At 50.7% G+C, this 16,828-nt stretch overlaps 1 protein-coding gene across 1 annotated transcript in view; it reads right to left on the reverse strand.

Moving 5' to 3' along the window:
* The window catches only part of LOC144729959 (uncharacterized), a 90,032-nt gene that overhangs the window by 37,942 nt on the left and 35,262 nt on the right, over positions 1–16,828 (reverse strand). Inside the window, exon 11 of the mRNA XM_078610391.1 lies at positions 12,166–12,219. Coding sequence (XP_078466517.1) covers positions 12,166–12,219 — 54 coding nt within the window. The remainder of the gene's footprint in view (positions 1–12,165; positions 12,220–16,828) is intronic.

Below are 16,828 nucleotides of genomic sequence, written 5' to 3' on the forward strand. Positions count from 1 at the left end.
ACCATCAAAAATCAGAACTCTTTTCGCAGTCATCCTGTTGTTTTGTGAACCATCAAATCCTAAAGCACTTTGGGAGAGCCACAAAGACTGCATGCCTGAAGACATTTTAATAGACTTCCACGAGATAATCCTCAAATGACTTTGGAATTCACTGATGACATCTATAATGAGGCACTTATCATAATTGAAGATAAAGTTTTGGAGATGATTTGAAAGTCTTTGTTGGAGATTGGCATGAAAAGTCCTTCACGACAGCAAGCAGTGAACATGACTCGAGAAATCCTTTGAGAGTTATCATGACTGACAAAATCCTGGATTACGTCACGCAGAATGAGCCATTGTTGAATGAAGAGCAACAAAAAATGTATCAAGAGGTTCTAAGATGACATTACAGCAACGAAGGCGGAGTAATTTTCATTGACGCGCCTGGAGGAACCGGAAATGCTTTTTTAATTAATTTGTTGCTGGCCCGCATCAGAGGAGAAAAGATTGCACTTGCTGTTGCATCTTCTGGCATCGCTGCAACGTTGATGACTGGTGGACGAACAGTGCATTCAATGCTTCCAATCCAGATTGACTTGGTCCATAATGAAGTGCCGTTTGCAATATCAAGAAAGGAAGTGGAAAGGCCAAAGTACTGCTGGAAGCTAAAGCATTATTCTGGGATGAAATCTCAATGATCCATAAGCACGGATTTGAGGCAGTCAACAGAACACTGCAAGACATTCGTGCAACAAAAATATTATGGGCAGTTTGATTGTTGTCTTTGCTGGTGATTTTCGCCAAATGTTACCAGTGATTCCAAGAGGCACGATGGATGATGAGATCAAAGTCTGCCTGAAATCATCACAGCTTTGGAGAGATGCCACAAGAATAAAGCTCACGACCAACATGAGAGTTCAACAATCTGATAGCTATGATTCCAATAATTTTTCTGAGTATTTGCTCAACATTGGCAAAGGCAAGGAAACAACAAGTGAAACTGGAAAAATCAAGCTCTCCGAACAATTCTGCAATATTTGTCTTACTCTGAAGAGTATCATCAATTGCGTGTATCCAAACATCGGAGCAAATATTCTGAATCGCAAATGGCTTAAGGTACGTGCAATTCTGACACTACCAAACGTCAAAGTTGAGGAGATCAACAAATCTATTCACGAAATTATTCAAGCACTTTCACGAACATTCTTCTCCATTGACAAATGTGTAGTGAGTCCAACTGAGTCGCAGACGTTATCTTGGGAGCAACACTATTTATTTCACATTAGCATGCAACACAACACGGTCTACACTCGGGTCTCGAATGCCCATCTAACCACGCTACGGCAGAACTAGACACGGTTCGCTATCCTTGTCCGGACCACAAACGGGGTCCGGGACCGTGTGGCTAGAGGCTTCTTCTCCCCGACGTGGATCTTCGTAACACCAGCACACGAAGAACCTCAAGCTCCTCACGGGGCCCTCGTTATATGCCTCCAGGCTGGGGCTGGCTCCGCCCTATGCATCGCCCACATTCCAGGTCTCTCAAACTCCTTCTCGAAGGTTCCCGAGAGCCCCTTTGGACCACGTGACCACTCCATGGCCTACCTCCACCGGTGGCCCCCCTCCAATATCATCCGGTCACGTGACAGCAGGTCACCCAGAGTATCATGCCCCAAGGTAACCCTGGCTGGCTGATGCTCCCTCTCGCTCTCTCACCGGGAGCCCGCACCGCACACTGCTCGCGGTGCCTCCGCGCTAACCAGCACTCACCCAAGCGCCGCTAGGGCTGGTACTACATCCCGCAACCCGGGCTGCCCGTAATGACAACACATTACCGGCCGTGGCTTCGCAAGCCCCGGCACCATACAGTGACAAGCACAGTCACTACATCACCCCCCCCCCCCCTTCGTAGCTTCCAGCCGTCCCGGCTGCCAACTCCCCCCAAAGGAAGCAACCGACGTATAGTTAATAGAACATAACAACAAGTGTGCTCCAACAACATCACAAAGCAATACATTACCCAACCCAACTGTACAATATATACACACAGACCTAAAAAAACTAACGGTCGAACCAACAATCGTGGCGCACAATCAACATCTCCCACCCACAACGGGTACATTCACTTGAAAGATGCGATTGTGAATGATGGCAATGCAGAAAATCATGGCAAGTTAGTGATTCTGCCATCAACATGTACCGGAGGGCCACGAAACATGCATGAATATGCACAAGACGCCATCACCTACATTCGTCATGGAGGCAAGCCGTCATTATTCATCATGCACATGTTCAATCCGAATTGCAAAGAGATGGAAGAGAATTTGATTAACGGCCAATCAAAAACGGACCGTAATGATTTGGTGGCAAGAATTTTCCAGAAGAAGCTCATCAAATTCATGAATGTTCTCATCAAAGGCGAAGTTTTTGGCTCAGTTAAATATTGGCTTTATTCCATCGAGTGGCAAAAGAGAGGTCTTCCACATGCACACATTTTGATTGATTGACGAATGGACTCAAAACAAATGGTACATGGTCCTTGCAGCGCTTTGAATTGGCAGTCTCCATGCATGAAGGATAAGATGTGCAGCAAGATATTTCCACGTCAATTCATCAAGGAAACGCAAACATTGAAATCGATTAAAACATCCTCAAGTATGTCCACAAGGGATCCGATCAAGGAGTTTTTACTATGACACTTAACAATGCCGAAATTGATTAAATCTCCGAGTACCAAGCAGGCCGGTACATCTCCAGTAACGAAGCGGCATGGCGCATTTTCGGGTTTCTGATCCACGAACGATACCCAACAGTCGCGCATCTTCATGTTCACCTTGAAAAAGGTCAGCGCATCTATTTTAACCTAGGCAATTTGCAAAATCTTCTGGCCAATCCACCAAACACAACATTGACAGGATTCTTCGAGCTATGCAAAACAGACGATTTTGCAAAAACACTGCTCTATTGTGAAGTTCCGAAGTATTACACATGGGACAAGTAAAAGAATGTCTTCAGTTGACGCAAAAGTGCAAATGTTGAAGGACATGTCGGCATTCGATCTGGCGACGCTCTTGGCCGTGTTTACACAGTGCACATGAGAAACTTCGATTGCTACTACTTGAGTTGCACAAAGTCAAAGACCCAACTTGCTTCAAGGATCTCTGAACAGTCGATGGAGTTGAATACGACACGTATCATGCAGCTTGCCTGGAATTAGGATTATTAGAGAACGACAATCAATGGGACGAGACATTGAAGGAAGCGAAGGAATCGGATTCACCATCAAAAATCAGAACTCTTTTCGCAGTCATCCTGTTGTTTTGTGAACCATCAAATCCTAAAGCACTTTGGGAGAGCCACAAAGACTGCATGCCTGAAGACATTTTAATAGACTTCCACGAGATAATCCTCAAATGACTTTGGAATTCACTGATGACATCTATAATGAGGCACTTATCATAATTGAAGATAAAGTTTTGGAGATGATTTGAAAGTCTTTGTTGGAGATTGGCATGAAAAGTCCTTCACGACAGCAAGCAGTGAACATGACTCGAGAAATCCTTTGAGAGTTATCATGACTGACAAAATCCTGGATTACGTCACGCAGAATGAGCCATTGTTGAATGAAGAGCAACAAAAAATGTATCAAGAGGTTCTAAGATGACATTACAGCAACGAAGGCGGAGTAATTTTTATTGACGCGCCTGGAGGAACCGGAAATGCTTTTTTAATTAATTTGTTGCTGGCCCGCATCAGAGGAGAAAAGATTGCACTTGCTGTTGCATCTTCTGGCATCGCTGCAACGTTGATGACTGGTGGACGAACAGTGCATTCAATGCTTCCAATCCAGATTGACTTGGTCCATAATGAAGTGCCGTTTGCAATATCAAGAAAGGAAGTGGAAAGGCCAAAGTACTGCTGGAAGCTAAAGCATTATTCTGGGATGAAATCTCAATTATCCATAAGCACGGATTTGAGGCAGTCAACAGAACACTGCAAGACATTCGTGCAACAAAAATATTATGGGCAGTTTGATTGTTGTCTTTGCTGGTGATTTTCGCCAAACGTTACCAGTGATTCCAAGAGGCACGATGGATGATGAGATCAAAGCCTGCCTGAAATCATCACAGCTTTGGAGAGATGCCACAAGAATAAAGCTCACGACCAACATGAGAGTTCAACAATCTGATAGCTATGATTCCAATAATTTTTCTGAGTATTTGCTCAACATTGGCAAAGGCAAGGAAACAACAAGTGAAACTGGAAAAATCAAGCTCTCCGAACAATTCTGCAATATTTGTCTTACTCTGAAGAGTATCATCAATTGCGTGTATCCAAACATCGGAGCAAATATTCTGAATCGCAAATGGCTTAAGGTACGTGCAATTCTGACACCACCAAACGTCAAAGTTGAGGAGATCAACAAATCTATTCACGAAATTATTCAAGCACTTTCACGAACATTCTTCTCCATTGACAAATGTGTAGTGAGTCCAACTGAGTCGCAGACGTTATCTTGGGAGCAACACTATTTATTTCACATTAGCATGCAACACAACACGGTCTACACTCGGGTCTCGAATGCCCATCTAACCACGCTACGGCAGAACTAGACACGGTTCGCTATCCTTGTCCGGACCACAAACGGGGTCCGGGACCGTGTGGCTAGAGGCTTCTTCTCCCCGACGTGGATCTTCGTAACACCAGCACACGAAGAACCTCAAGCTCCTCACGGGGCCCTCGTTATATGCCTCCAGGCTGGGGCTGGCTCCGCCCTATGCCCCGCCCACATTCCAGGTCTCTCAAACTCCTTCTCGAAGGTTCCCGAGAGCCCCTTTGGACCACGTGACCACTCCATGGCCTACCTCCACCGGTGGCCCCCCTCCAATATCATCCGGTCACGTGACAGCAGGTCACCCAGAGTATCATGCCCCAAGGTAACCCTGGCTGGCTGATGCTCCCTCTCGCTCTCTCACCGGGAGCCCGCACCGCACACTGCTCGCGGTGCCTCCGCGCTAACCAGCACTCACCCAAGCGCCGCTAGGGCTGGTACTACATCCCGCAACCCGGGCTGCCCGTAATGACAACACATTACCGGCCGTGGCTTCGCAAGCCCCGGCACCATACAGTGACAAGCACAGTCACTACATCACCCCCCCCCCCCCCCTTCGTAGCTTCCAGCCGTCCCGGCTGCCAACTCCCCCCAAAGGAAGCAACCGACGTATAGTTAATAGAACATAACAACAAGTGTGCTCCAACAACATCACAAAGCAATACATTACCCAACCCAACTGTACAATATATACACACAGACCTAAAAAAACTAACGGTCGAACCAACAATCGCGGCGCACAATCAACATCTCCCACCCACAACGGGTAACAACGGCCGTGAGCTCGATGGCGAGCAGGATCAGCCAAATACTCGCCACGACTCACGCGAGCGCGACAGCCCATGACGGTGTGGGAGTGTGCAATGCGTGGGGACCACGCAAAACGAGCATTTGAACGAGTCCGTGATGCTGGCCCTCCAGACGGTTTGGGCTCGACTGTCTCGGGAGGGCCGGGGGGGGAAAGAAATCGACCCGACGAAGCCGGCTCCTCACGAAGAGCAGTAGGCCGGGTCGTCGGGTCCTCCGCATTCCGAGCACGCGAGGCCGACATGAACGGCCGCGCGTGAGGCATCAGTCGCACGGCGCCTTAGGGGGTAGGGAGTCATAGGAAGGCGAACATTCCTGGGCCCGCCATCGAGGAACCCGTCCGCCTGACTGGGCATGCCCCGGCAGGCCGAAGTTGTAGCAGATGACCCGTGCTTCGCTGGATCGGGATGAAGCAGACCGTGTCCGCCGCCAGTCATCCCGCTGCTGATCTCCATCACTACGATGATCGGCGTTCCGCTGATACAGCGAGCACGCGGACGCAGGCTTTCCGTCCGCGTGTGCCTCGGGCTACGCGGGAGTTGCGGAGCATGCCACGAACACCCTGTCACGCTGCAGGGTCTGCTGCGCCTGTATACACCTGGCGATCTTGAGCGAAGACACCTCCCCGTCCTCGGTGGTGTTGTATATGCCGGATTATGGATTTTTGATACAAATAATAAAAATTATAAATTTTCCTAAAAATTCACAAATCGCATAAATTATGTTCATGTGTATGATTATATGCATAAATTATGATAATCACGGGGATAATCGTAGTGATTTATGCGGATGCTTGCGATTATGTTAATGTGTGCAGTTATGATAATTAGGCTTAGCTTCGTTATCCAGAGTTGTATCAATCGGGATAAAACGATTATTTTTGATTAAACATTTACTGATTATCTTAGTGTGTTTATGTTATGTTAGGTCTCCAACTTCATATCTCATTGCAGGTAACAGTTCTTATGAATAAGACAGTTTTGCATGGACTGGGAAAGACGCACTCGAACACTTGGTGTTAAGCAATTTTAATTCTAAACAAACATATGATCTAATATGCAAAGGCAAAAATATACGTCAATAGATTCATCGGCAAGATTATGCAATTAACGAAAATAAATGACTAAAACATTCTTATTCATGTAATTCGACGGCAGCAACTGCTTTGCACGATCAGTTGATATTGAACGCACCACCTTGAAATGGCAACCCTTTTTGAAACACAAAGATAACTTTTTGAAAGTCTTATTCGTGTGCGTGTTGTGTGTGCGTTGTCCCCTTGTAATATTAATATTTTAATTTCTTAGAGCCAGGAGTTGTGTCGTTAGCTTGTGGGGTGGGGGAGGATACAACCAGCGGCCAGAGATTCCTTCTCGCTTGGGCGTGGCCGCAGCGAGCCCGTGCTGCTCCCTCTCTCCACTGCTCGATTGAGTTGGCACGACGCTCGCCGACGTGGTGCGCGATGATTCCGTCGTCGCTGCTGGACGTCTTGTCTGTTCTCACTGGGTGTTGGTCGGTGTGTGTATCAAACACACGGCGCATTCGATGGCGCTCTCTCTCTCTCTCTTGGTGGCAGCTCCAGGCTTCTCCACTGCTGGATGATTGTTGAGTCGGCACGATGCTCGCCTTCGGCGGTGTGTGATGATATCGTCATCGCTGCTGGACGTCTTGTCTGTTCTCACTGGGAGTTGGTCAGTGTGTGTGTGTATCAAACACACGGCGCATTCGATGGCGCTCTCTCTCTCTTGGTGGCAGCTCCAGGCTTCTCCACTGCTGGATGATTGTTGAGTCGGCACGACGCTCGGTGACGCCCGGGTCGTGCTGCTGCTGTCGCTCTCTCCTTGATCGCTGCCAACCTCACACAGACACTCGCCCTTACTTCAGGCTGTGTTGGCTCAGGCTCTGGACGACGCGGCTGTGCGCGCTCACCGGCTTGGAGCGCTCTGGCGATGAACGATGGCTCTTGTTGCTCATCCGCTGCTGCTCGTCCTTTTCGATGCTCGCTTGGTCAACGCTTGGCGATTTCCGCCCTTTCTACAGGTTGATTGCTTGATGTCACTCGTGACTCTCTCTTCTCCGTGCTTTCCTTTGTTCGTGCAGCTGCCAGCTTCACTCGCACTTAATCACCCCTCGTCACTTCGTTCTGCGAGAAGCGACACCTGCCATCGGTATCGGTGTTTGCTCCCTCACGACGCTCCGCCAGCCGGAGCACGGCTGAACCCCAGCCTCGACCTAGGCTGAACTCAGACTTCTGCGACTCGAACGACCCCTCCTCGTTCCATCTTTCTTCGAGGCACGACTCGCCCCAGCTCCCTTGCGAGCCCCGTCGCAACGCCGCGTCGCAAGCCGAGTTGCAAGACTGAGCACGACTCGAACCAGACTGCTCTCAGACTGTCACTCTAACGACCCCTCGTCGTCCCATCTCTCTTCGAGGCACGACTCGCCCCAGCTCCCTTGCGAGCCCCGTCGCAACGCCGCGTCGCAAGCCGAGTTGCAAGACTGAGCGCGACTCGAACCAGACTGCCCATTCGTGATGTGTGCTTAAAACTCAAAACGTGAACACCCTCTCCTCTCTCCGCGTCTCTTGGTGACCCAGAGTGTGGTGTTTTACGTCAAGCCCATGTCTGTTTGTGTTTACAACCCAAAACGTAAAACAACCTCTCCTCTCTGCGAGAGGAAAACAAACAAGAGAACAGACGCCCTCCATGGGTTTTATGGTTGTCATCTGCCCTCGCGCCGACTCCGGGGAGACAAAGGTGGCCGAGGAGATTTTTGCAATACATGTATGTGGTCCTGTGTGTTACATTTATTCTTAATTTTTCTTATGAGTTCCCTCGGTCTTAGTATATCGTGGTTATTATTCGGTCTATGTTTAATGAATATTCGTAATGATCCTCGTTACATCATTATTTTGAAGGCTTTGCCAAGTTTGGTTATGCGTTTGTTTCCAGGGATTGGTGTTTTATTCTGAGTTATATTTTAATGTCCTGAGGTTAAGTGTAACTAAGTTTCCACTTAAGCTTTCTGGAATTCGTATTCTTTAGTTTTTAGGAAGGTCATGTAGATAGAAACATACAATACAAAATAATATATAAGCGGTGAATACGAGTAATATAAGGGAATATCTAATAACAAGCCCCTATTGTTTGCTGGTTAATTCTTTTTGTTAAGTTTCTACTTTTTTCGTTAAGGAAAACCGTTACGTTATCTGTGCATCTCCAGACCGTCTTGGGAAGGTTGGCCATTGACCTTTCGTTCATCTGGATATCTCTAAGTGGTCTCTGACCTCTCTTTGATCTGAAATCTTGTTGTTTAATGGCCTTCCCCGTTTTACAGATTCCTGGTGTGCTTGGGAGGGTTGTTTTCATTATTTAATGAAACAACAAGAAAAAGATATATATTAAAATTGGCCTAATTATTCTTAATATTAAAAAAAATATTCAAATATATACAACAGTGGGAAGCACAGTATGGAAGTCCTTGGTGAGCTCCAACATTTTCTCGAGAACCAAGGCGTCAAGGCCTTTGTGATCCATGCGCGGGAACGCGGCCTTCGCCAGCGCCAACAGCGCACTTCTGTAGGCGAGGGCCGACTCAACATCCCCTCTCCATCTCACGGCAAACTTCTGATGGGTGTTCAGCGGAGGCTCGAAAGTGGCGGCCATCTGGTCAAATGCCTGCGTGAGGGTGGACCTCTTGGACAGCGGGATGGCGAGGAACACCGCTAAAGGATCATCGTCACGGGCGGCGGGGAGCGCCTTCAGCGCGTCCGCCTGTGACCACCGCGACACGTCGGCTTTAGTGAGGAATCGCCGCTTAAACGCCACCCAATTGCCGCTGGCGGCAACAAATTCTTTAATGAAGGGCAGCCGATGGCAGAGCGACTGGACGTCAAATGACCTGAACGCCCCCGCTTTAAGTTTGACGGGCTCCGCACTTCCCACCGGCGTCAAAATGGCGCCCGCGAGTGCGGGCAGCGGCGATGGCGTTCCCGCCCTTTGTGAAATGGCGGCCGAGTCGCCCTGTCTGGACGGCTTCGCCGCCCCCTCCTTCGCCGTCGAGGGTAGGGACCGCATCTCGACGAGGATGGAGGACGCCAATTGGAGGTCAGCGAGATGGCCATGCGCGTCCCTGACGAGCTCTGCTACTGAAGGCGAGGCGCCCCATGCCCCAACTGCGCCCTGCTCCGCGGGCAGCATCTCCGCTCCGTGCTCGGTGGCCGTGGGCGGAATCCGCTCCTCGTCGTCTTCATCGTCCGACGCACATACACGAACTCTGCGACGTGTAGACATACTCGTCTACCGCTAGCTACAGCCTGGCAAGTTGGCCACTTCCGACACCAGTTGTAGTGAGTCCAACTGAGTCGCAGACGTTATCTTGGGAGCAACACTATGCCTGGTTCTCTGACACAGACATGCTATCTTCCCATTAAACTTGTTTACATTGACATGCCAATCGCTCCCTTTAACACAGCTGTGCGTGCGTACGGTGACATTGCTCATGTTCGACGATGGGGCTCATTTCCCATTATACTCGTTTACATTAACATGCCAATCTCTCCCTTTAACGCAGCTGCTGTGCGTGCGGCGACGGGACTCCTTTCCATCTCTGACCCCACCTACTTACCCTTGGGTGACATCTACCTCAAACCTATATATAACCTCTTGTTGCAGCAGCCCTTTCCTGTTCAGCAGTTCTACTGCTGTATCTTTCCACCTGATGACGATTGCTTGTGTTGCGATTTTAATGTTAACAATTGATAGTGGAATGTATTACAAATGGAAACTTCGTATTAATGAGGGAATTAAGCTGCGGTAACGACGTTAAAGATATGAATGCATGCGGGGTATATGGAGGTGCGGGCTATCTGAAATTTGTTTTACACAAAACGCTATTTTTGTGGGGTATATGCGTCTGCGGATTATATGCGTATGCGGGCTATATGCGGGAAAATACAGTAGTTACATTTATTTGTTTCGGCTTTTTTCTTTCTTGCAAGCATCGATTTTTTTCAGGGTTTTTCAGTGAAATATAAGGGAATATTAAATTAATCCAAGACAAGAATCCAAGTCCTGGGCGAAGCCAGGTAGTAAAGCTAGTACACATATAAACGAACAAGACGGTGTCTCTGAGAGCTACATTACACCTGCAATTATAAATAACACGGCTGTCCGCTGTGAGTTGTTGCAGAAGGGACACGTATATATTATTATGTTCCAAAAAAATAGCGCACAGTTCCAAGGTGAACAGTTGGCTGTGCTCTGTGCGTCTCAGAGGAGTGAAACACGATCTTGCTGGAGTTACGGGAGCAGCTGAGGACACGCGCCCTTGCACGCTCACACAGACATCACAACTAGGACCACATCCAGAATAGGGGTTTTTCCAATGCAGGGAAGCAGCCCAATGCAGGAAATTGTCCAATTATGCTGGGAACGGCTCCCCTCCCCCGCAATGTTTCGTTTTGTATATTGTATACATGCATATGTTCAGACAAAGGTTTTTTTTTGTTTATAATAAATGACACTATCCATCACAAAAAGACTTTCCACTCACATGCGATCGTGTCCAAAGTGTAAACGTGGGTTTAACTCGAGAGTGGTATGTCAGCATATAATCCAACTTACATAGTACACATTCAGATACATTAACCTGGTTTCATTTTACTGTACGAGAGCGCTATATTTTGACACGTTAATTATAATTACGCTCGTTGACCCACTTGAGTCTCAAGATTATTTATTCAGAAGGGACCTGCCAGGTTTTTGTAGCAGGAAGGTGATATTGCTGCTGATCTGTGATCTCTATTGAGAAATTAGCAGATATTTTTTTCAGCATTGGGATACATCTGGCCCAATACCAGTTGTATGTTTTATATATATAAAGACAACGATTCCCCGTAAAGCCCTTAACATACTGTTGGGGCAAGTGCTCTTAGCAAGTGCTTATGAAGGCCGGCGGGGGTGAGTGGCCAGCACCACGCCGGGCCGCCAATGTCTCCCCAGTGGCGATGTTTACATACCGCACTAGGTACTCATTTGAGGCTGAGTCGACCTAGGGGAGACCAAGACCAGTTCAGATAATCGGCACTGGTGTTGTCCGTGAGTGGAAATCGAACTTGGGTCGCCGGATTCGTAGCACAGCACGCTAACCACTACACTACAGCTCCTCACTTTCTCTACTGTACATATGTAGTGTTGTAAGGACGGACTTCTAAACGTCTTTATGGCACACCCCGTTTATTATCTTAATAACACAGTCCCTATCACACTAAGGGGTATATGGTCCCCTCACCCGTTTCCCTCGGAAGGTACAAGCCTCCGGACCTTGCAGGCTATCTAATCTCCCTGCTCTCCCAGCGTCCTCTGGCTGGACCTAGGGGATCTCTCCCCGACCACTGGTTACTCTGAGCCCTAGCCCTGATAAGGGCTGGAGGGCTTGGTCCAGGGTCCTAGACGTCTTCGGCCGTCTTGGGTCTTCGTGTAGCAGAACTCCAGAGCTCTCAGCGCTCTGGCTTTTATACCTGTTCGTGGCCGGGTTGTCCAATCCCTGGCCACCTTGTGGGACCCTCTGATTGGTCCTTCCCAATCTGGGTTTGGATCCTACCTCACCCCATTTGACCCTGACCGTTTGATTGAGCGGGAAAACCTTGTTTACGATCTGCTCTCACAGTTTGCGAACAGCGAGTAGTTAACACCACTACACATACACACATGAAATTACATTATTTTATTATGGTGCAATTTTCAGTCAGATGCAGAGCTTACCGGCATTCCAGGCCTTCCTTTGCTCCCAGGGTAACCAGGTAGTCCATCGCCACCCTTTGGGAAATAACATTACACAACTTATTGCAGTAAGTTTATATGCACGTGTCTTGTATTGTACATGTGTATACAGAACATTGTATACAACTGGTGTTTAGCATATTCGCCACTGAGCCGGTATACATCTTCTCACCACTATACCGTTCCTGCGGCCACTCTGTAAAGGTGTGTAATGAAAGCAAAGAATGGCGTCTGATATAAAATGGGCATAAGACCCTCAGCATTCACAATGATAGTTAATTGCATGCTAATATCGCCCAAATTTCCACTTTGAAAACTAGAGGCATCTATAATATACAGCATTGCACAAGCGGTATTCACTCCTGCATGCTACAGTTGTCATCTGCAGCTGCCAGCAGAAAACTTGCTAATGGGCAATAAGTAATATTAAACTGACCAAGATCTCGGTGTATGAATCAGTTGTCACTATTAATGAACTCTGGCTCCATCAGACAAAGCGTAGTGTATTTTTGGATGAGGTAGTGTGTGCAAACGGCAGTACAGCAAATAGGTGACTGCTCTGTATGGAATGTAAATGTTCTCTCCCTGCGCGTGTGTGTGTATGTTTTATCAAAAGAAAGTAGAATACAGTTATACTCGAACTGTGGTAATAGTGTAGGGGTGTTAGAGAGAGAGCCGTTATGCATGGCAGCTTATGGGAAACAAACACAGTGGGCGGGGCTACGTGAGTGCACGGGGGGGGGGTGCTCTCAACGACGTCCGCACCAGGCAGCCCGGGGCCCCACCCCTCAGCGGGGGTGGAGCATAAAGGGGGATGTGTCAGAGGGCTCGGGGCAGAATGTTAAAGCTAAACCAGTGAAGACCGAAGATCGTCTAGCTAGAGCCCTGGACTCCCCTGGGACGCCGCCCTTGTCAGGGCCGCGCAGGACCGAGCCAGCGGCGTGGTCCCGAGAACCAGAGCTAATGCTCTGGGACTCCGGGTACCGTAGCCCGACTTACCAGTGTCGGGCCAGACAGCCTCCCCTAGCCCGTTAGTGGAGGACTAGGAGGTAGGTCAGAGATAGCTAGCAGTGTATTCCCAGCTAGCCGGGTGAGGGGGCCGATACCCCCTCTAGTATTGTATGTCCACAGTTGTGACTACTTGTACGGAATAAATACGTGTGCCTCACCAACGGTGTCCAAGAGTCATCAACGGTACTTCATCTGGTGTCAGAACAACTACGAACATGGACACGCGCCGGACAGCTCGAGCCGGAGTACCGCAGGTGGAGGACACCGCTGAAATTGTCGAGCCCGAGACGGCTCAACAAGACATCGTGCAGCCGGGGCCGGACGCATTCCTACCGGGGCATCAGGATGAAGAGGAGCCGCCATCAGAAGGGCTGAGGCTGGCTCACGCGAGGCTGGCGGAGCTGCTTTACGCCGCTGCCGCCACACTCGAACACATCACGCGGCTGGGGGCTGGTGGACCACCACGGGGCGAGGAGAACCGACGTCCGATGCGCCTTCCCGCCATCTCAACGGATTCAAACTTTGAATCTCCCGCCATCGCCACAGCAGCTGCTGAGGGCGTGGCCGGCCTGAACCTCGGGTCCAACATCACTCTCGCTGGGGCTGCCGCGTCACCGCCAGCGGAGGAAGCGTCATCACGGCTGCGACAGGCGATACCATCTGCCGTTCGCGCCGAAGCGCAGCCGAGTTACGGGGACAGCAGCCTGCGAGCTTCCATGGCGACCGCTGCGCTGCACCAACGGCTGCCTCCGCTCAAAGAGTTTGTTGGCGCGGAGGGCGACTGGGGCGGCTTCCAGCGACGCTTCCTCGCCCACCAAGAAATGGCACGGTGGTCGGATGCTGAGGCTCTCTGCGCGCTGCCGGCGCTCCTCGACAGCGACGCACTCGCCGCCCTTACATCGGCGCCGAGGGAGAAGCGCTCCACGCTACAGATGGCGCTGCAGTTGCTGGCCGGGGTCTACGGACCTTCAGCGGAATGCAGGCAGCAGTTTTACGATCACCAGCGGGGTGCAAAGGAGTCGCCCCTGGCGTACAGGACGAGTCTCCTGGCACTGGCGAAGACGGCCTTCCCTCGAATGGACGACGACGGCGTGGACGCCATGGTCACAGAAAAAATCCTCCTGCTGGCAGACGACCTGGACATCGCCGTCGTTGCACAGGAGGACATGGAGATGAGTTCCCTCCAGGCTGCGCGGCTCCTCCACGCCAACCTGCTGTCACAGCGTCGGAAAGCCAGCAGGGCAGCGGCCGGGCATGCGGTGGCTGCAGCCACCCTCCCGGCGGAGGAGGTTTACGCCGTCGACCGTCGACGGCAGCAGGGGACGGGAGCACGGTCGGGCCGGGATGGGTCGAGCCGCTTCGACCGTCCGTCATCGCCGCCGGCGCTCCCGCGTTGCTTCAACTGCGGCGTCCGGGGCCATGTCGCCTCGGGGTGCCGCTCTCCTCGGCAGCGCGGGACGACGCCTCGACAGGACGCCGTCCCTCCTCCTCCCAAGCTCCATCAACATAATCCGGCGAGTCGCGGCACCCCTCATGTTTGGCCCAAGCACACACTCGTCACACACTCGCACACCGCAACGAACGGGGGGCCGACATTGCGCTGCGACGGGCCAACACGCACCACTATGGGGACTCAAATCGAACCCAGGCAGTGGTCCATGTTGGCTCATCGCGTTGTGGCCGCGTCGTCGGGGTCGTCGGCCGTGGTGGGACACATTGACGGGGTGGAGGTACGCATCCTGGTCGATACGGGGGCATCGGCGACCATCATTTCCGAACTCATTTACAATATTCTACCTGTCCAGAGCCGTCCTTTACTGCCGGTTAACGTCCCATTCTATGCTGCTAACGGGGGCTCTCTTGGCATCATTGGACAGATTCGAGCGCAATTTTGTATCGGGGATATCAAATTGTCGGGCCCGATTTTTGTTTCCTCCTCGCTGGCGGTTCCGTGCCTGCTGGGGACGGACTTCTTGGGCAAAATGCCGATTCGTTTAATAGACCAGGGATGCATTGAGCTCCCATCGGGACGACGCATGGCGTTCCTGCCTTCCCCTACTGCGGCTCGGACGGCGTTCGTAACAATACCAGCGTTCGTCGTTAAAACAGTTCGTGTGCCGCCGGGAGCTCAAATGTTGGTGCCTCTAAAACTTCATCGGCCCTTCGCTGAGGGCATTGGGGACCAGGGAATTCTGCTGGGACCATCTAGGGCCGGGGCTAGTGGACCTCATTTGATTCCGGCCCAGACCGTCGTAAGAGGGGATGGGGACCCTTTCATCGCGGTCCTCAATGTGGGGTCGCAGACAGTGGTAGTTCCTCAAGGGACGGTGCTTGCTCACGCGACGCCGGTGCCCTGCGAGGAACCTGTTGCGAATCACGTCGGCACTGCTCCCCGGCCGCACCCACATTCGGACAGCGATGGAGGGTGGCTCGATGCGCTTTGTGCGGGATCGACGGACCTGTCAAATTCAGAGCGCCAACAGCTTAGAACGCTACTGCGGGAATTTTCCGACGTTTTCAGTCGGGAAAAATACGATTTGGGTTGCACTCATCTGCTGCGTCACCATATTGACACGGGTGACAGCGCGCCAATACGCCAGAATCCGTTTCGGTTAAGTCCCGCCGAAAAGGACCATGTCAAATCGGCTATTGATGACATGTTAGCCGCCGACATCATTTCTCCTTCCACCAGCCCTTGGGGAGCGCCGATCATCCTGGTTAAAAAGCAGGACGGCTCGTTGCGGTTTTGCGTTGATTTTCGGCGCCTTAACAAAATTTTGGTTGCCGACGCATACCCGCTCCCACGGATGGACGAATCGCTGGACGCCTTGGCGGGAGCGCGATTCTTCTCCACACTGGATTTACTTTCGGGATTCTGGCAGCTTCCTCTGGACGATGATTCAAAGCCTAAAACTGCTTTCCGTACACCGCACGGCCTGTTCCAATTCAACCGGTTGCCGATGGGCTTACACTCAGCGCCGGCAACTTTCCAGCGTTTGATGGAATTGGTTTTGGCTGGATTGCAATGGGAGTCGTGCCTGATTTATTTGGATGACGTTATCGTCTTTAGTAAAACTTTTGACGAACATCTCCAGAGGTTGCGGGCAGTTTTCCTAAAGATGCGGGCTGCTAATTTGAAATTCAAACCCCAAAAATGTCATTTGTTACGCGATTCGGTGCGTTATTTGGGACACATCGTGGGGCGCTCAGGTATTGCTACCGATCCCGCCAAAACGCAGTGTGTCAGCTCCTGGCCGACTCCCACCTCGGTGGGAGAGGTCAGGAGTTTCATTGGCTTCGCGTCGTATTACCGACGGTTCGTCGCTGATTTTGCGACGATTGCCAAACCCCTACACGCTTTAACATCAAAAGGGGTTCGGTTCCACTGGGGTCAGGAGGAGGAGGCTGCTTTCTGCTCCCTTCGGGACGCCCTGGTAAAAGCTCCTCCCTTGATTTACCCCGATTTTTCGGAACCATTTTTGCTCGACACCGATGCGAGCAACACGGGTATTGGGGGCGTGCTTTCCCAGGTGGTTGACGGCGTGGAACGGGTGGTTGCGTACGGCAGTCGGGTGTTGTCTCCAGCGGAGCAAAGATATTGTGTCACCCGTAGGGAACTGTTGGCAATTGTCAA

Source organism: Lampetra planeri, chromosome 2 (assembly GCF_965212315.1).
Source record: "Lampetra planeri chromosome 2, kcLamPlan1.2.h2, whole genome shotgun sequence".
Taxonomy (NCBI): domain Eukaryota; kingdom Metazoa; phylum Chordata; class Hyperoartia; order Petromyzontiformes; family Petromyzontidae; genus Lampetra; species Lampetra planeri.